At 37.4% G+C, this 20,601-nt stretch overlaps 1 protein-coding gene across 1 annotated transcript; it reads left to right on the top strand.

Annotated features, from left to right (window-relative positions):
• The first annotated feature begins 6,330 nt into the window (after positions 1 to 6,330).
• Positions 6,331 to 18,198, top strand: LOC114481505 (ephrin-B2a-like). Its single transcript, XM_028476398.1, has 5 exons — positions 6,331 to 6,799; positions 9,233 to 9,516; positions 10,448 to 10,540; positions 15,130 to 15,246; positions 17,525 to 18,198. The coding sequence occupies exons 1-5, from the start codon at positions 6,681 to 6,683 to the stop codon at positions 17,914 to 17,916; spliced, it is 1,005 nt and encodes a 334-aa protein (XP_028332199.1). The 5' UTR covers positions 6,331 to 6,680; the 3' UTR covers positions 17,917 to 18,198.
• Positions 18,199 to 20,601: the final 2,403 nt, after the last annotated feature.

Genomic DNA, 20,601 nt, shown 5'->3' with positions numbered 1-20,601 from the left:
TTAAGAACATTAAAGAAAATTCAAAGCAATACATCCTGTATACAATACACATCAACAAGGTTTTTTAACTAAATTAATGTTGGCCTTAACTATATGTGAAAAAAGCAGGTCAGGTAGATGTTTACACTAATTTACGTTAAGAAAAAAAACAAAAAAGTATTTGTGGAACTGCATAAACATATATTATATATACACATACATATGATTGTGTACTGTATAAACATTGTAAATCAATGCAGCTATTGATAGCAAATTACCGAAAATTCCAGTTATGTCACTCGGAATCAATGGATTTTAATTGCCCGCCAATAACTTCTGGGGAACCAATTCATCTGTATGACGAATACATGACGGTCGAGCATTTTGGACTTCCGTTTATAGCAACTCTCTCTCTATACGGCTCTGGGGCACAGGTCTGGCGTTACTCCAGGTCTTCAGCGAGCGATTGGCTCACACGCACACGTGACTCTAGCTCGCCACTGTGATTGGCTCTGGCACGCACCGAGCAGAGCTGTGCAGTGAGGTCAAAAGCTGAATAGGTTTCATCACTTCTGGGTGAACATGAATGTGCCGTCCCGGCGAAATAAAATGTAAATAAACATTTGGAAATGACCAAATTACCCCAAAATGGCGCATGCACATACTTGTGGTATTTGGAAGCCATTGACAAAGTTTCAGGTCGAACAGATACTGCATCGAGGAGATATTCGCTCCACAAACACGCACAAGCACACACACACACACACACACACACACACACACACAACTTTCTTGCTTTTATAGGTAGATACTATTCTTTAGACAACACATTTTTGGCCTTTTTTCCTTTCTAATTATATTGTATTGTTATTGTGACTTTATTATCGTATTGCATCGTGAATTCATTGTATCGTCCCATCCCTAGTAAAATATTATATTAACTCACAGCCTGAGACACACACAGAGGGAGAGTATATAAACTTTACCTTTAAATTATGTTTAATCCATTCACTTCATCTCTTTATTGAAGGGAACGAGCTGAGCAGACAGGGTTAGTCACATAATATGTTTGCTGTTCTTCTGACATTCATCTAATTTTCAACTAAAATGACTTTACTTCACAAAGGCTTTGATATTCTTTCTCTCCATTTATAATCACTTCAAATATTACAGTTAAATTCCTTCATGATAAGAGACAGTTATTTCCATTATTTAAATAATAGTGATGTCATCATCCACAACAGTGAAGTACACTTTGAATCCCAGAAGTTGGTAGAAAATTTCTTCCGTAGGCAGCATTTACATAAAAAATAACGGGCCTTTCACATCAAAATGGTCGCGTGATTTTCTGTCACTTGCTAAGAGTCATTCTGTTTGATGGGGATTTTTACATGAGTCACACACAGACACACAGGTGTATAAAAGACATTCCAAACCACAGTTTGGGTTACTGTTCAACATGGCAGCGACAAAGAAGAAGTCAGAGCGACAACATGAGGAAGAAACAAAGGCAGAAATACACAGAGTGCTTGAAGAGGAAAGCTTGTTCACATGAAGACAGGTAAGACATGCGTACACACACACACACACACACCAACATAACCATATCCTGTTTCACTGCATGAGAGAGTTTTAACTTTAACTAAGTCACTGAGGAACTCGGTTAGCAGGTCGCCCCAGATGCAGCCCTGGGACCTGTCTGTACTGAGTTTGCATGTTCTCTGTTCTAGTCCCACAGTTCAGTAACATGCATGTTAGGCTTGTTTGTAAAAGCTTTAAAGTAAGTATAAATGATGAATGAAAGAATGCTACATGGACTCATTTTAGATGGATTTCCAAAGTCAGGCTGTAGTTCTTCACGGTTCTGTTTGTATTTCTCTGATGTATTTCAGGATAACTTAGTGCAGCCTAAACATTAATATCACAGTAACATTAAAAAAAGAGAATAAAATAATGAGGAAACAAAAGGAAATACCATGTGGTGATGGTGCTTGAGGCGGTAATACTTTTTTATATAGTAAATTAAAAACTACCACATTTTGAGCTGGAGACTATATTTTATACTATTGTGGAGGAAATCTACATCTTCAGACTAGTTTTTTTTTAATCCTTGAAATGCAAACAAAATAAACAAAAAATTAAATCATAAAGTTTTTTTTTTCCTCCTTTTTTTAAGTAATATACCATAGAAAATAAATATGTCACTCAGAAAAAAAACCCCCCACATCTTTTCCAAAATAAAAGCACATAGGCCTTTTATAATGAGTGGGATTAGCAGGTAGAGGATATAATCTTTGATCTTTTCTTTGTTTTTTCTTGTGTGACATGGAGGGTTTAACAGGGTTTAATTTTTTTTTTTATTTTTTTTTTTAAACATTAATTTTTTCCTACTATTTATTATTTTTGAAAGGATTAAAAACATCTAATAACTTGATCTGTTTTTAAATAATTATGGGATTCTGATGATTGTAATATTGTAATATTAAACTTAATTGTAATATACGTTTAGGAGCGATCATTTATTGCAGGTCCGGTGGTTTTTAAACACCGTGACGCACATGTTTCTACTGAAATTGAAGTCATAGTCTGATGAGTTTTTGTCTCCTCCTGCAGGAAACCTTCAGCTGCAGCTGTGAGGTTGGACCATGAGTAGAAAACAAGCATCAAGCTTCATCCCAGGTTGATGTTAATGCTAATCGTGATAGGGGTTGTTCTTTGCCTACACGCCTAACATGTTAGCATTAGCTTCAATTTGGGAGATCTCCCCCCACCCCAAACAAAAGGACCCAAAGGATTCATCCTGACCAAGAATGAACAAAATGAAATTGTTACTAAATGTGTCACTGTAATCAAAGTTTTTATTGTTTCCCAATTGTTTTAGCCATTTTCTAATACACATTTTATCCTTGGGGTCAATTTGACCCCAAGGATATTTGCCTCCAGAAAATAGTTGACTAAGTTTTTGCGTCAGGCACTTTGTTTATTTGTTGAATACATAAATAAGAAACCTTGACCTGTTCTCTAGCGCCACCTTCAGGCCAATGTTTTAAATAATAATACATTTATCTTTAATCGTTTTGCAGGTGTGGGGATGTGAGGTCGTAAATGGGTCACACACAGATAAGTTTAACACAGCTAAAACAGCTTGGGGTCAAATTGACCCCAGAGGAACACCGATGCATGCAATATGCATTCAGCACATTGAAAAATTATTATCATGATAGTTTTATGCTTAATCAAATGTACCCATCAAATGAGGAAAAGTCATGAAAAATCGAGCAAAAAAAATAAAAAAAATCTACTTTTATTTTCTAATGATAAACGATAAATGGGGGTTAAAATGTTTTTTGTGCTATTTTATTGTATTGCATATAAAATATTTGATTCCTTTTCGCTGAATCTTTTTTTTTTTTTTTTTCTCGTGTTAACTTACAGTAAAACTTCTATAATTTATATGATGCACAAGGTTCATGCAAAAATGCAACTCAGCACTTAGAAAACTAAAACAAGCAGATGCTTTAATATTAATGCTGTCTATAGGAAGAGTGAAGATGGGCAGGTGCAATGAGGGGGAATATTTCTATGTTCATCCAACATTAGTTTGTTTGCTAAGTTGAGGGTCTTCTTCTTTATTGTAAATAATAGATAAGTGTCCACCTCAAGACCACTATGGGAAGGTGGTGTGACTTTTCTTGGGGAGGTAAACATTGTTTTTGTACAGCAAAAAAAAAAAAAAAAGATTAAAAATAAGTTACCAATGTAGACCAGATGTTTGCCCTTATTGAGTGACTGACTATATTTAAATCCAACTAAAACACTCTGATGCTTGTGGATTTGACATCTTTTAAAGAAGACATACAGTCAAACTGTTTTTTCTTCTGTGCAAGAAGAAGAAAAATCCTACATATGGTTTATCTGTGCTGTCCTATAGTTGAGATTTTAAATGAATAATAAATGTGAACAATGCTGCCAGCATTTTTGAACACATGCAGCTCGGCTCATTCCCTGCGGCTGTGCAGACATATCTGTGCAGTCTGGTGACAGAAGCCCTCTGCGAGTAATCTTTTAAACCACTTTGTCATTACTTTGGACTTTCTGAAAATGAGGGGATTACAGCTTTGGCTCCTTACAGCCACCATATAAAAGACTTAAAGGAAATCCAAGCAATGCCCTCCATCCCAACAGCATTCATGGTTAAAGTGATTATCTATAATGAGATAATTATTTTTCTTATTAAGTCAAAGTGTGTGTGTGTGTGTGTGTGTGTGTGTGTGTGTGTGTGTGTGTGTGTGTGTGTGTGTGTGTGTGTGTGTGTGACTGAATAGCATATATGATAGCATATTTCTCAAAAACAGCTTTTGCTTCTGTTTGATAAAAATGTAACTCTGTGACTATGTTATTTAATGGCTGAGCAGAACTTGCACTTGTTCATGTGTCAAACCAAGGCCCGGGGGCCAAATCCGGCCCTTTGGAGCATCCATTTTATAGCCCACAGGAGAAAGTAAAAATGACAGAGAAAACATGCGTCATTGTGTAAATGACACTCAACAGTTTTCCCTGTACTTATATTGCATGATGGCAGTCGTTTTTAATGTTAAACGACTAAAAATTCTTACAAAATCTTTTAATTTTCCTCAAATCATTCCATAACTTTTTCCTTAATCAAATAGAAATTGGTCACAGAATCTAGTTGTGACTGATATCTGTCACTTATTGCTTGGATATTGTCGGTTTCTTACATATTTTGGATTTTATGTATAGTATACCTATAGAAGTGCATACTAGGGCACAGTAATGTTGAAATGACTAGTTTTTCTGCATAAAATCTGTGGCAAGATCAAACTGCTCCGTATTTGGCCCCTAAACTAAAATGAGTTTGACACCCCAGTGGTACATGATCCGTTTGCATCATAGACTGTAAAAAGAATGGACAGGACAAGCTCCCCGGTGGAGTGAAGCTTTTATTTTGAGCGCTCCCCCTGCTGACTGGCTGCAGTATAGGTCATAAACCCCGCCTCCTCAATGTTAACGGATGGGATGTGGGTCAAACTGTCACGTTAAGATATTTTCATAATTTTTTTTTCAAAACCTAAACTCTGCTGTGATCATTAGTTATTATCACTCTACATTGTGTTCAAGTATTCATTTTTCTGTGACGTTTGTTTAAAATAAGTTATTTGTGGTTGAAAAAAGGGTATTGCCACTATTATGCTGTATGTATTACCACTCACTCCACAGCCACCACCATTATAGCTAAGCTTCACACTTGTCAACAGACTGGCTTGATTACACAACACAATGAGCACAATATGTTCTACTACAACTTCACATCTCACTCTCACTTTAAAATAATCAATTCCTCCCCACCCTTTCTATTTCCTGCCTTGAGTCTCTCCTCCCTGCTCCCTCCCCCCTCCCCTAATAATAAGTAGATAATAATAGTAAATAAAAAATATATATTATATCATTTTAATCAGTGTATTTGTATTAATTACTAGACATTTCAGGTGACCCCATTTTATTTCCAAGGTTGAAAAACTCTGTCTTGGCTGTAGATGATGGGCAACTTCTATCACAATGGGGGCCACAAAAATGTGATTGTCTGATTTGAGGGCCACAATATCGACATTCATGTCAGCATTTAGAAGAATAACCAGTATGAGCATTAATACAGCAAAGAACAAAGGGTTGTCTTTTGTCTTTGTAGTCCTTTTTTGTGAGTTTTCTTGATGTGTTTTTTTTTTTTAAATTTTCCATTTTGTGTGTTTTTGAATTCATTTTATAAATGTTCTCATCAAAATAGCACATTTTTGTTGTCTTTTTGTGTGTTTTTCAAGTCGTTATGTGTGTTTTTGTTATATTTTTTTTCCTGTTCTCGTCATTTTGTGTATTATTCTGTACTTTTGTGTTATTTTGTGTCTTTGAAGTCCTTTTGTTTATGTTGTTGTTGTTTAAATGGTTGTTCAGTCAGTCTTTGTTTCATAATTTTTTTTTTTGTATTTTATTTTCTTTTACTTTACTTTTTGTGGGCTTTTGTTTGTTAAACTTTTTGTACTTTTCTTGACACGTTGAGCATTTCACTGTCATTTTCTCTGTTTCTGGAGTTGTGCGTGTTATGTTGTTCTTCATATAACTTCCAACTTCATGAATTATGATCATTTTGTTTTGGGGGGGGGGGGCACAGAAAATTTGACCGAGGGCCGAATGTGGCCCCCGGGACGCCAGTTGCGTATGCCTGCTGTAGAATATGTTTTTGCTTTATTATTTATATATTTACTGCTGGAGTGATATGTAAATCAGTATTATGAAATCAACCAATGTGCGCTGATCTCCAGTAGTGTGCGGCTCCGCTGTGTGTGGATGGATGGGCGGACCAGTCAGTCAGTCAGTCAGTGAGTCAGTCAGTCAGTCAGTCAGTCAGTCAGTGATCAGCTGATGGATGAAACACATCATCACCATCACTGTCCTCAATACACGGATTCCGTCACACGAATGATTTTCTAGCCATTTACGCACAATGTGGAAGGTGTTATTTGACTGCGGCAGAAAGAGAAACTTGGAGACATTTTTCCACTTGTGGACGCGTCCTGAGCGCGCGGCTGGAGCCATGCGCAGGCGGTCGATCCCACGCGCCTTCCTCTGTGTTTTATGATAGAGAGCCGGGGCCGAGCCGCGCGAGCGAGCTGTCGTCCGTTCCGGTGATGGGGAGAAGCGCGTGGAGCAGCGGTGGCGCGTTCCTGCTGGCCGTCTTCTTCACCTTCTTCTGCTCATGCCGGACACTCACCATGGAGGCCATCCACTGGAGCGGCTCCAACACCAAGTAAGAGAAGTAGTGTTGGAAGTTTTCCTGTGAATCCTAGGTTCCCAAAGTGGGGGTACGGGCACCCCCAGGGGGTACGGGCAAATTGTATTAGAGGGTACGTGAATAGAAAAAATAACATTGATTAATGTGCCCAAGTTTGTACTTTACATGACGTATAAATCATACATAAAGTAAAGCAATAAGTGACATATCAGTCCCTACAGGATTTTCACTTTCAAATTTTATAAATATTGTGACCAATTTTCATTTAATTTGTAGAAATTGTGTTAAATAATTGCAGGATTTTTTTTTTTTTTTAAACTGTTTTAAATTTAGAATGACAGTCATGGGGGGGAAAAGCATGGAAAAATGTGATTCTCCAAATATTGTGGAATATACATTGAATTTGTGTATTTAGATATCTGAGATATCCTAGCTGATTTATCTACAACTGAATTATTTGGTAATATGGACAATAATTTGTGTGTTTTTTTTTTTGTCTTTTTAACCTTCTCATGCAAGCCAAATCTGATGGTCTAAAGGGCCAGATTTGTGCTGTAGGGCTACGTTGTATATGACATTACATTATTATGTTTTGAAGTGTGCAGGAGTAGGGGGTGCATGCTGTGAATCAACCTGTGTGTGTGTGTGTGTGTGTGTGTGTGTGTGTGTGTGTGTGTGTGTGTGTGTGTGTGTATGTGTGTGTGTGTGTGTGTGTTACTATCACAAAGTTGCTTTCATGGATACTTGTACTTTTTTTGAGTATATTTCTAAATCAGTAACTTTACTTGTACTTAAGCATGCTTTAAAAGAAGTAATGTGTTACATTTCTACACCCAGCCGTTACTGAGTAAATTATTATTTAAAAAGTAGGTTACTGCACTGATTTCAGGTCAGGAGTTTTTAAAGGCACATTGAAAATAATTCATACGTTCTTAGTCGTGCCATTTCTGATCAACGCCCAACCACTTTCTTCAGTTCAGGCTGGAGTTTCTAAATATTATATTGTTACCCACATGGCACAGATAGTGGTAATAATAAATGTAGCTATACTTAAAGCCTGACCAATATTTTATTTTGAATTGAATTCATTAGTGTTATTTTATTTAAAAAATAATGGTGAATTTTTACAAACCTTTTATTTTATACAGATGTTTTTTGTGGAAAATAAATGAAGTTTCACTCGTGCAAATTCCTTTTTAAGTTTATACTGTACATGAGATGAACCGTGGCAAGATTTATTACCGAGAATAAATGTCGGAGGTGAAAGTAACTAGTAACTTTTACTTTGAGTACTATTTAATTGAGCTACTTTTTACTTACATTATATCAGTACTCTTTACACCTCTGCTACTTTCTTATTCATAGATGTAAACTGGAATTCTGTTACAAACATATACATAAACTCTGTGACGCTTTATAACGACAAGTTTTCTTTGTCGATTTTACCCTGCGCCAAAGAGTTTGACACACGCTCTAGAATGAAGGATCTCGGATTTATATTGGAAGAGTTCATTTGCAAAAGCAGATGATTACATTTTCAGAAATTTTCAGGAAATTAGATTTTCCCTGATTTATTTCAGGTTATAAGAGTCAGATAAAAGCTGAGTGGCTTTTAAGAGGTGTTCTCCTCTGATTGGTCAAAACCTCTCAACTCCTGAACTAAATCAATCAAAACAGAGTTATCTGATTTTGCAAATTAACAAACTCTTTTATTTTGTTCACTTGCATGACGACAAAAGTAAAAAAAAAAAAAACAAACCAACTGGGATTTGGGTTTTTTTACCTTTCTGTTTTCCTTTAAATTGCTAAAAGATGCAATAAAAATAAAAAAAAACATATTAGATGTTTAATGGTTTGGTTGTTTTTTATTTTTTCTTCAAACTTGTTCTTTGATAGCCACAATCCTGTCTGTTTTAAATGTCTCTGTGCTAGAAAAGCTATACCTGTATTGGATGATGGTGGCAATATGCACCTGTAGCACGGAGACATTTAAAACCTGAAGGCGTGTTGCACTTACAAACCAAGTATTGGAAGCCATGGACTAAAATGATAAATTAGAAATGTCGCTAAGTGCTAAAAAGCTTTCCTGGAACATTAATGAATATCGCAGGTGTTGCACCCAGATAATTGATAGTTTACTGTATGCAATGTTTGATGATGCTCCATTAGTAAATATGTGACTTTATGAAGTGTCTGAATGTGTAGAGTCCATATGGTTATGAAAACAGAATATTTCTCATCTTTATATGTACAGCGTTTGCCCATCCTGCTCCTTATATATTCCACCACAGTTTGGGCTGATTTATTTGTGTAGTAAATGTAGCGTTCTCTTTGTTTTTCATCTTCTCGTCCAATCATCTAAGAGAAATGATCAGTTTAGTTGGAATAATTGCAATCTTTTTCTATACTGAGTGAACAATACAATAATCCGTCTCTTCTGACCCACAGGTTTACTCCAGGTCAGGGATTGGTGTTGTACCCACAGATTGGAGACAAGATGGATATTGTGTGTCCCAGGTCGGATGCCTCTAAAGGAGGAAAAGAGGAGTTCTACAAAGTGTACCTGGTCACCAGACGTCAGATGGAGAGCTGCACTATAGAGACGAAGGACACGTCTCTTCTGAACTGTGACAAACCAAACCAGGACGTGAAGTTTACCTTCAAGTTTCAGGAGTTCAGCCCCAACCTTTGGGGTCTGGAGTTTCTCAAGGGGAGGGACTATTATATCACCTGTGAGTTGTGTCTCACATGCTCATGAAAACATAAAAATCAACTGATGAAAAGAGGGAGAGGCTGCTTTGCTCCTACAGGTGGAGCATTGGCTGCGATCAGATTCAACAACTGTTTCTTTTAATGTTTTGGCCCAACAGAGGAAAGCCATGGTCCTGCGCTGCCTCGCATTTTGTCACTTTGCGTGATGATCAAAAAAATGGGGCCTCGTTGTTAGACCACTGTCAGTTGACCCATCGTCTCAGTGGCAACCGATGCATGAGATAGTGAGCAAGTCTGACCGCGTAGCCTCACCCACATCGCTGCACTCTGACAGCACACTTCGCTTTGGCAGGCCAGTGTGATTCCAAGGGCTTACATGCCCCAAATCACACAAGGCTTTTACAGCATCAGGCAGATTTGATGGGAGCTTTCATGGCAACGTAGCTTGTAGCCTGTGAGATGTTGTTATCTGACCTAAATGCTGCTAACAACTCTGTGTGTAAATGTGTGTGTTGAGACACACAGGGGTGAACGAGAGTTCTTGGTGTTGTTTGGTGTGAGTCCCTTTAACATTTCAGCCGTAGCGTGTCAACTCTTAACAAAAAAAAGGGGGTGAGCTGCAAAAATGATGGTTCCACCACATCTTGAATTTTTTATACCCTCGCTGCTTCTTGACTGCAAGTGATTAGTGAGTTCATCGGTTAGTCACTGCAACGAGAAGCTCAACTGAGAAAAAATGAGTGTGGTCGAAAGCAACAACTCTGAAACCAAATGTCTTTTTAAGGACTTTTTTAATTACATTTTTGCTTTAGCTGCATATTGTATATTTGCTATTAAATGTGGCATTTTCTTAAAAAATACTGATGCAACGATTTGCAAATATCTCACCCCCCCAAAGAAAATGCGTTGCATTTATTTGTGTTTACTTTGCCTCATTTCTCTGTTTACCAGCCACGTCTACGGGCTCTCTACAAGGTCTGGATAATACTAATGGAGGCGTTTGCAGGACCAAATCCATGAAGCTGGTGCTGAGAGTCGGCCAGAGTAAGCACCGTGTGTTTGTGTTTCTTTGTGTGGGTGAAATGGAGGCAAAATCCGCAAACATGGGCACACGATGTCGATGGCACATAAAGCTTAAAGACGGGAAAGAGTTCAGGTTGTTCCGTTACTGCAATCAAAGCACCGTTTTCCCCTTTTGATCACTAAGTGGATAGATAATCTCGATCATCCACTCTGTCTCTTGAATGGAAAGATGCCACCATGAATTATCTGAAATCCCTAATTCAAACCACTCGCAGCTTAACGCCATCGTATTAACTCTCATGCGATGATTTGAAATGCTCATGGCAGTCAATGCTCTTTTTGTGCTTACACATTAAAACCAGTGGAACCAGTGGTTTATGAGTCATATTTTTTTTTTGCCCCAGTCAAACATATTAATAAATCAATAAAGTACATGCCCTTCAAATGTTCCAACAAACAATATTTCTCACATTTAAGCCTGTATTATTTATGATTCTACATTGTCCAACATAGAAAATGAAGTGCACTTTTTTCTGATGATTTGTTTCTGCATACTGTATTTCCCCTAGAACTAAGAGCGAAACTGAAAAATCACATGTTTAATTTTGTGACCTCCCGAATAAGAAAACGTGCACATAAATTATTCAGAAAAAAAGATGAAAAAGACGCATTTCTCAACTGATCGTAGCTGTAAATATGAGGCTGTTTTTCCACTGTTAAGAAAACTACCGCATGGTGTAAACAAACATTTTACACCAGCAGCAAATATCAAAAAAGCCCTACTTAGTTGTAATCTTGTTTTAATCTCTACATACATTAAAAAGCATGCTCACTAGTTTGGTGAGGGATGTCGTTGTGACAGATTTGGATTTAGAGACTGCGGAAAATCTAGCCGTGATGTTTTTTTTTGCACATTTTGGACAAATGTGGTGTGAATGAAATGGAATTAGTGCCAAAGAATAGTGAGTAATGCTGGATCAAAATGAAAATAAATTAAAGGCGGCATAAAAATAAGCACAGTTGCTGACCACATGTTGTAGATGCATGTTTTTCCTCCTACTTGACAACTGTAAATTAATAATTACATTAGATCCATGGCTGCTCAGTGGTGTAATGGGTAGCACTGCTGCAGCACAGCGAGGAGGTTGTGGTTTTGTGCCTTCATCGTAAGAAGACCCGGATATTCAATATTCACATTAAAATGCCTGAGAAGTAAAGATATTAATATTCTCTGTGAATACCAGCATCCTACACACTTAGCTGCAGAAACCAGTCCTTACGATGCTTGGTTGTATCAGATCATCCAGTTACAAAAGAATAGCTCTAAAATGTCTTTAAGATGGAGTTTGTACATTTAGAACAATTATTAAATGTAAGAGGCCAGTATACTAAAGCAGGGGTTCTCATCTGGTCCCACCCTGGGACCCACATTTTACCACAGTCATTAAATTGTGACCCACTTTTTTTTTTTTTTTTAGAATTCAAAACATACACATATATATATATATATATATATATATATATGTATATATATATATATATATATATATATATATGTATATATATATATATATATATATATATATATATATATATATATATATATATATATATATATATATATTTATTTTAAAGGTCCAACATGAGACACATTAAGTATTTGTTCATTTTTGACCAGTTGTCCACGACCCACCCAGTACAGGTCTGTGACCCACTTTTGGGTCCCGACCCACCAGTTGAGAATCGCTGTACTAAAGTATAAAAAATATTGTCTTCATTTTTTTTGTCTGCATTTTCCTCATTATTTGACCTTATGAAATGGGTCACTGTTTTTTTTTTAAGGCTAAATGCAATTTTATTCCTGCCAACAAATACTAATGTGTCTTTGTGCTTGTATGTGATTATCACCCATTCTCCCTGTTGACATTATTAAGCAATTCAAGCAAAGTTCCGGCGCATGTAGCGCAGAGTACATGCAAATCAAACTTTATTTCATTAAGACCTTTATTATGAGACAGAGTAAACAAGGCCACACCATTGAGAGTGGATGGAAAGGAAGGAGAGTAAATACAACATAAAAAAAAAAGACTAAGGTCAGGTAAGTCACCCATTAGCATAGGAAGATAAAATGGAAAAATCTGTACTCTTCCTCTGTTTGTTAATACAAAAATAAACCATCAATGAGTTACTCGCGCATCTTGGCAACAATGTTCTGAATTACTTTTTGTGTGTCTCTAAGAGCTGAAATTTGTGGATTTTAACAATATTATGGATGTGATTTTTGTACACGCGCTAGGCTTATTTCAATTCTGTGCACAATTTTGTATGTTTTTGTATGAGTAATTCAACTTAGATTTGCATCAAATTGCAGAGCAAATTACGTTTGAATTCATTTGTAAAAAGACGAGTGAACTTTGAAAGAGGTCTGCTAAATATATGTTTTAAATCAGAATATAAGACCTTTTATTTAACAAATATACCAGATATCCATGTCAGATATTGGCAGTTATCTGGATCATTCACACTTTAAAGGGATCCTCCACTGTTTTTTCAAATGTGGCTTAAAACCTTTGACATGTCCTTATTAGAAGATCTATGTCTAACAAAGTGCATTATTTTGCACCATATTCATTTTATTAACTTTTTAAACTAGTTTACCGTTTGAGAACCTGTGCGCCGCCATGTTGAAATGATGGCAATGATGACGCGAATCGCCCCTTTTAGTCCTTTGAGTTCTATAGGAGGTGAAGCATTCAGGATCAACTTGTCCTGCTTTGAGTTGCTCCAAAAGTCAGTAAAAATTTAAAAAAAGTCCATGTAAACCTCTTTTGTTTACCAAAATTTGATAAACAAAATCTGTGACCCGAAAAAAATCTGTGACAGCGGGGGCGACAGTTCCAACTCTGCTTTTTCGTAGACGGCATGAAGAAGAGAAGAAGAGCTCCGTGCATGTAAATACAGGTAACCAGGATCGACTGATGCTCATTAATGCCGACTCAAGTTGAATCTGTCTGCTACAAAGAACCGGCGTTCTTGTCAGAAATGGTTGAAAGTATGATTTAATGGTTTAAGCCCGGATTTTTTGCTCTTCTTCTCTTCTTCATGTCGTCTACTTATAGAACTGAATGGGCGTCATCAGTGATGTCATTTCAACATGGCGGCGCACAGGATCTCAAACGGTTAATAAAACAAATATGGTGCAAAATAATGCGTTTTGTTAGGCATCTTCTAATAAGGACATTTCAAAGGTTTTAGGCCACATTTGTGAAAACAGTGGAGGATTCCTTTAAAGGCTTGGCAGAAATTTCAATCCAGATTAATAAGATACAGTAGGTCCAAATGTGTCTTAATAAATTGTACAATCCAGATCTGATCCGGCTGAAATTTGGAAGCATAATTGAATCCAATAAAATGGTAAATGGACTTGATTTGTATAGTGCTTTTATGCCTACACTGAAGTATTCCCAAAGCGCTTTACAATATGAACTCATTCACCCATTCACACACCATTGGGACTGAGCTGCCATGCAAGGAGCTGGTCAACCACTGGGCGCAACTTAGGGTTCAGTGTCTTGCCCAAGGACACTTTGACGCGTAGACAGGTATAGACTGGGATCCAACCCCCAACCTCTTGATCAGAAGACGACCCCTCTATCACCTGAGCCACGGTCTTCCAATCTTCCATGGCATAAGGTGTAGCTTTTGTTAGAACTTTGTCAAAATCACTACCTTTTTTGTTTAAATATACCTTTCAAATTTGAGCAAAAGAGGCAGAAAACTTTAGTTAATGTTTAGCATATATATATATTTGTGTGTTTAACATGTGATGGACAAGCAATCTTCTTCAGTGTTATTTGCCTTGCACCCAGAGTAGCTTTTAAAAATCTCCCTCTTACTATTCATCAAACCAGGTAAAATTATGATTGAGTTTAAAACCCCTTTTTCATGACAAACTTGTGAAAAAAAATTAGCAGCTGTAGGTCGGAAAACACCTACAGAAATATCACACGTTTATGGTGAGTATGCAAATACATCACAGAAAGACTGGAGCATGGCCACCAGGGGGCCAACCCATAACCCATAACCTCAGCTGTAAAGGCAGGGGAAATGCCCACATCTGCATCATCACTGTGAAATCATAGAGGGAAAAGGACCATCTGATATAGCCGAAGTGGCTTTGATTACTGGGGTTTTTTTCCTGTACCAAACACAACAGGGGATTAATGCAGCTGAAATCTCATGCTGTGTTTTCTCAGAAACAGTTTCTGGAAAATCGTCTGTCGACAAACACAAAATATGTGCATTCGTTTATGCGTTACGTGAATGTAGGTGAAGAGGGAAGCTTGAGTGGAAGCTGACTTCCAATGCAACTTCTCTATCTGTGTACTCTATAGTCATCTGAATGAACCCATATGCAGAAATAGAAGTTGTACAGATTTAATTATTCGCTTTAGCATGAGGTTACTGACACCAAACATTCATTATTTAGAAAAATAATATGATTATAAATTGGAGAGGAGAGATCTGACATGGCCGATCCCTGCCTACACAAAACCTGTAAGATTCCAGTTTTGGCGCTGATGCACTCTTGTGTTTCCTCTATATTTCAGACTCTACAGATTCACTTTCTACACTCCAGGAGTCCCCCACCAGATTCCCACCTACACCTCCAAAGTCCAAGGCCAAAGACGCCTCCACAAAAGGATCGGATGAAAAAGGCAAAGCGGGTATGAGCCAAACACATAGCCTGGAGAGTCGTGTACAATAGCTGTGGCATTTTGACATACAGGATCAAAACAATATATAAAAATGTTCAGATCAAGTAAACCAAGGTTAGCGTCATCCTTTTTAATGCTAACACACTGAAAAGACTTCTGTGATGAATCTCAAGTAATGGAATTCTGCTGATGTGAAGCACAGGACTTCAAACACAGCACTGTATTGGTATTTGGTTTATTAGTTAAATAATGTCAACACTCAGCATGTTTGCATGACTCTGATTGGATATTACATACAACTAGATTGGGATTATTTAGAAATTACATTTCACCAACTGCGAAAAAATGTCGATCTCACGTTTCAACGCAACTTTTTGTATCACAATGCACTGCAATCATTGTAAAGGTTATAATTTGACACTGATTATCTTCTCAACAAAACAGTCATTGGAGACTGTATTGTTCAAATGAGTCTGTATTTAATATTTAACCTGTTTTTAAATCAGTTTGTGGCACTGCTGCATGTCAGAGTTAGGTTTTAGATGTGTATGTAAAAGTTAAATATCATGTCGGTGTCCCGACATGATATTGAAATTGAATATCGACCTGATATCAGCAATCATCAAGATCGAATATCATCGTATTTTATCAGCCAGTATCTAAAATCTTCAATATAATATTCATTAGATTTATTGCGGTTGTTTTTCAGGGCCTTTTAATTATTATTTTTTTGCTTCATTTAATTGTAGAATATTCTCACGTTTAAGGTTAAAATGTATGAAATAAGTAATTGAAGTATTTGTGTTGATATTGTGTGGGACTGATGAAGTAATGGATTACTGTAATTGAGTTGCTTTTCTGTGTATTTTTTTGAGTATATTTTTAAATGAGTAATTTTACTTGTACTTAAGTACGTTTTGAAAGAATTAAAGTAATTCAATATATTTCTACACCCAACCATGACTGACTAAATTGTTATTTGTGATTATTATTTTTTATTTCAGTTTTATGGTCTCTTCTTATGAAGGCACATTGAACATTATCCATATGTTCTTAGTTGTGCCATTTCTGATCAAAGTCCAGCCACTTCCTTGGGTTCAGGTTGGCGTTTGTACCTATTATATTGTTACCCACATGGCACATTAGGTATGGCACAGTTTTAGAATTCATCAATGTAGCTATACTTAGAGCCTGAGAATAATTTTTTTTCAATTGAATTCATTGGTGTTATTTTATTTAGAAAATAATTGTACATTTGGCAAACGTTTTATTTTATACAGGTGTCTTTGTAGAACATTAATTAATATCCAATTGTGCAGGATTTTGGTCTCTTCCTTTTTAAGTTTACGCATGAGATGTTTACTGTATGCAAGGGAACCGTGGCAAGATTTATAACCAAAAATAAACACGGTGGTGTGAAAGTATCTAGTACTTGAGTACAATTTCAATCAAGTAACAGTACTTCTACTTCTACTTGAGTAGGATATATTAGTGCTATTTACACCTCTGCTGATAATGGCCAAGGGTGCAAGATTGGTATCGTAGTGAAAAAGTAACCTTGCCTGCAAAATGGATTCTACTGGTGTTCAGAAACACCAGAATCCATCTTGTTCTGTACCCGCCTTTGCCTTTCGAATACAAACTGAAATGGTTCGAACCAATCATGAGGCAGTGTTGTGGTTTAGGGCAGAATATCCGGGTGTGACGAAAGCGGAAGTGCCCAAGCACAACTGGTGCATGCGCATTTGCAGGGAGAGGAACTAGCTGGGCTAACGCTATTAGCATAGCGCCAAATCAAAATAGAAAGATGTCAACGCAGGAGGATGGTTAACGTGTCCTAACTCGCATACTCGTGTTGCAAAAACGTCAAAAGTCACTCAACAACATAATGACCGCAGCATTTGTTGTTGTAGCAGCGTCTCTGCGGCGCATGCCGATGATGACATCATCATTTGTTACCATGTGATTGGCTAAAACAAATCATGGCGGACAGGCTCTTCGCCCAATCAGCTTCAAGCATTCTGTTCATGTCCTTCCCTGGTTCTGAAACGATTCGCCAGACACAGACCCAGATCCATGTGGAGAACTAGAGTTAGAGGGAGGGGCTACACATCAATCTGGCTCTTGCCAGGTTAGTGAAAAAGTGTCGGTCTTAAAAAAAAAAAGACACCCCTATTTACCAAACAGTACACAGATTTTTAGCTCAACTGCTCATCGTCTCTTTGATCTGTTTGGATTTGCTTCTTCTCACTTTCTCTTCCCATTTCCCTTCTGCATCTCTTGTCAGATGATGATTCAAACCCAAGGACAACAAACCCTGGTGATGGTGATGGCTCTGAGTTGGGGCTGCTCGTGTGGATCGTCTCTGGCTGTGCGAGCCTCCTTCTGGTCGTTGTGATAGTGACAGTGGTGCTGTGGAGGTACCGCCGTCCTCACTGTGACCCAGAGAGGCAGCAGTCATCCTCCGTGTCTCTCAGCACTCTGGCTGTGCAGAAGCGGGACAGCATCAGCAGTGACAACAATGACTCGGACCGAAGTGACGTTGTCTTTCCTCTGCGTGCCTCAGAGAGCATGATCTGTCGTCACTATGAGCGTGTGAGCAGCGACTATGGACCACCTGTGTACATTGTTCAGGAGATAACGCCTCAGACTCCCACAAACCTCTACTATAAAGTCTAATGTCAACAATCTTCATGTACATGTTGACCACTAAGGACGCTGAGATTATACCTCCATTCCAGCAAAGGATCACGTGAGATGAAATTTGAGGAATTGTGGGGGATTTTTTAAGATGCTGGCGCTTCCTCTAAGGAGACATGACACTTGGCGCAAAAAGGGTTTTAAAGATGTGAGAAGACAATCAAAGCTGTTACATATCATTTAGTAGTTTTGTTTTTAATGTGAGATACTTATTGTGAGGTTTTTGAATCTGTGTTTGTGGATAACAACAATCAATTCCTACTGTAATTGAACCTGACAGCCTTAGATGTAGAGTATGTGTATATGTAATATTTATTAATGAATTACAACTATTTCTACTGAAACACACTGAGTTGATAGCACTTAAATTATTTTTTTTTTTTACCTTTGAGTTGCGTGACAAATGTGGAAAACATTGTGAAAGTAAGTACAAAAATTGTAATTTCTGACTCCAACTAAAAGTAAAAATTGTTCAAACTGTTTCAACTTTTTTTTTTGTTGATAAAATACATAAAAAGAGCAATTCTTGTCATGATCGCTGACCATCAATCTGAATAATGTATACTGTAATGTACTGTAGCAGAAAAAAGGTATGTGGAAGTCAGCTGCACTTCATCCCAGCTAAAAGGTTGTTGGTTTAAATCCCAACTTTGGTTTTTGAGTTAGTTTATTGGAAGAGTGGCCGTTGCTCCTTGTGAGTTTTCACACAAGGTTCACAAGTATGTTTGGTTAACATGTATTAAATAATAAAAAAAAGTTAAGCCAACTGAAATAATTTGTTTCAATTGGTAACACCTAATTGATTTAGGTTGTTTGAATTGAATTTAAATAGATTAACACAAATGGGCTTAATAATTTAATTGTTGTCAAATCAATGTTTTACACAGTCCAGCTGAAAATGAAGTCTATTCAACTTAATCTTCAGTTTTTCCAACTCAATAGTAAAACCCAAAAGTAAAATACTGCTTCATCTAACCTGATACCGTCTTTTTCATTCCTTTATTTCTGCTCCCTTGAGGCTGCAGCTCTGAGGAGCAAGTAGGGTAAACTGCCTTGCTCAAGGGCCCATAACGCTGACCCCCGGTGTTTGCTTAGTGACTATTAATTACAATTTTAAGTCGACAGAAACTATAAAACGTTTTGTTCTCGAATATTCTTGAGAAGGTCGGAGACGTCATGATGTATCATGAGAAACCGGATACAGGTTCACTCAGGAGAATAGCAGGATTTGGACTACCTCAAAAAAGCAGGAATGAATGAAACTTTCTAGTGCAGCAGATTAATTGCATATTTCAAGAGAATCGTTCACTTTGGTATAAAAGCATGAAATTTGGCACAGATACTCCCTAAGGGCCACTATTTTGGAAAAAGGCATTGGCTACTCATAAATTCAATATGGCAGGCATTTTTCAAGACCAAAAAAGCTCGGTTTGGGCCAAACGAGGTGTCAGCGAAAAGGTCTGGTCCGAATATGTGCATCCCCCCGGGTAAAGTCAAGACTGTGCCCACGCGAGGTGAAAAACTCAATCGTGGTACAAAATAAATTGCTTATTTTGTCAAATAAATGTGGCACCAGCGGACGCGTTTTATTCCTCCAAGTCCAAATATGGTGGCCCTTAGAGAGTATCTGTGCCAAATTTCATGCTTTTATACCAAAGTGAACAATTTTTAAACTAATCTGCTGCACTATATACAACTTTGAGTTACATCACAAGCTAAAATAATAAAATTGTTCTGTGAGTTTGTAAAATGATTTTGTCAATACCCCTGTTCACTGGCACAGTCTGTACATGTAAACAGCCTTGTTTACTTCAAAATAAGAGGAAAATGTAGTTAGGGATTTTCTCTACTGTTGTTTTAGTTTCTGGCACAATAACAAGTGAATGTTAACTGGTCACTGGTTTCCTGCACTGACCCTTTTCGCACTTCGATTAAATTTCTTTTGATTAAGAGATCCACTTAAATGAATTGTTAAAATAAACACTAATGAATAAAAATCAAAAGGTATTTTTCATTCACATAACTTCAGTTTATTGAGCAACGTGGTTACATGATGCAATCTAATCAGCTTTTTACCGTATCCATGTCTGGACTAGTTTGTTAAAGGCCCCGTTTCTGGTGACTTGTTGTGACACACGCACACACACTTGAAGTTTCACACAAATGGCCCAAATGTTACTTTACCAGTCTGTCTAGACTCCCGGGTTCAGTAAAACATTGAGCAACAGGTGTGTCGTCTTTGTGTCGAGGCGAAGAATACCTATTCTCTTATGAGCACTTTGCATGTAATTGACTGGCTCTCTTGAGGGCCTGTGTGAGGCATTCAGGGACGAACATGTTTCATGCTCTTTCAGCCACATCATGGTGCACATGTTCAACCTGTCAGCCTCTATGAGCCTTGTCTCCACTAGGGACACTGTCTCTACTGAGAGAGAGCAAGCAGCAGCTACACAGGAACATCCCTGAGACAGTGGTACACTCACTCCACACTCCATCAGTTAGAAATGACAATACCTAGTTAGTAACCCAACAGTTAAAGAATGTGAAGTTGGATTTATAAAATAGTGTTTTTTTTTTTGTTTTTTTTTTATTGTGAATTGCTTCATGTATTCATCTTTGCAGGGTCCACACGATCATGAAATTCCAGGAAAAGTTATGGAATTT

This window comes from Gouania willdenowi, chromosome 3 (assembly GCF_900634775.1).
Source record: "Gouania willdenowi chromosome 3, fGouWil2.1, whole genome shotgun sequence".
NCBI lineage: Eukaryota > Metazoa > Chordata > Actinopteri > Blenniiformes > Gobiesocidae > Gouania > Gouania willdenowi.
This window is presented reverse-complemented; position numbering and strand designations above follow the sequence as displayed.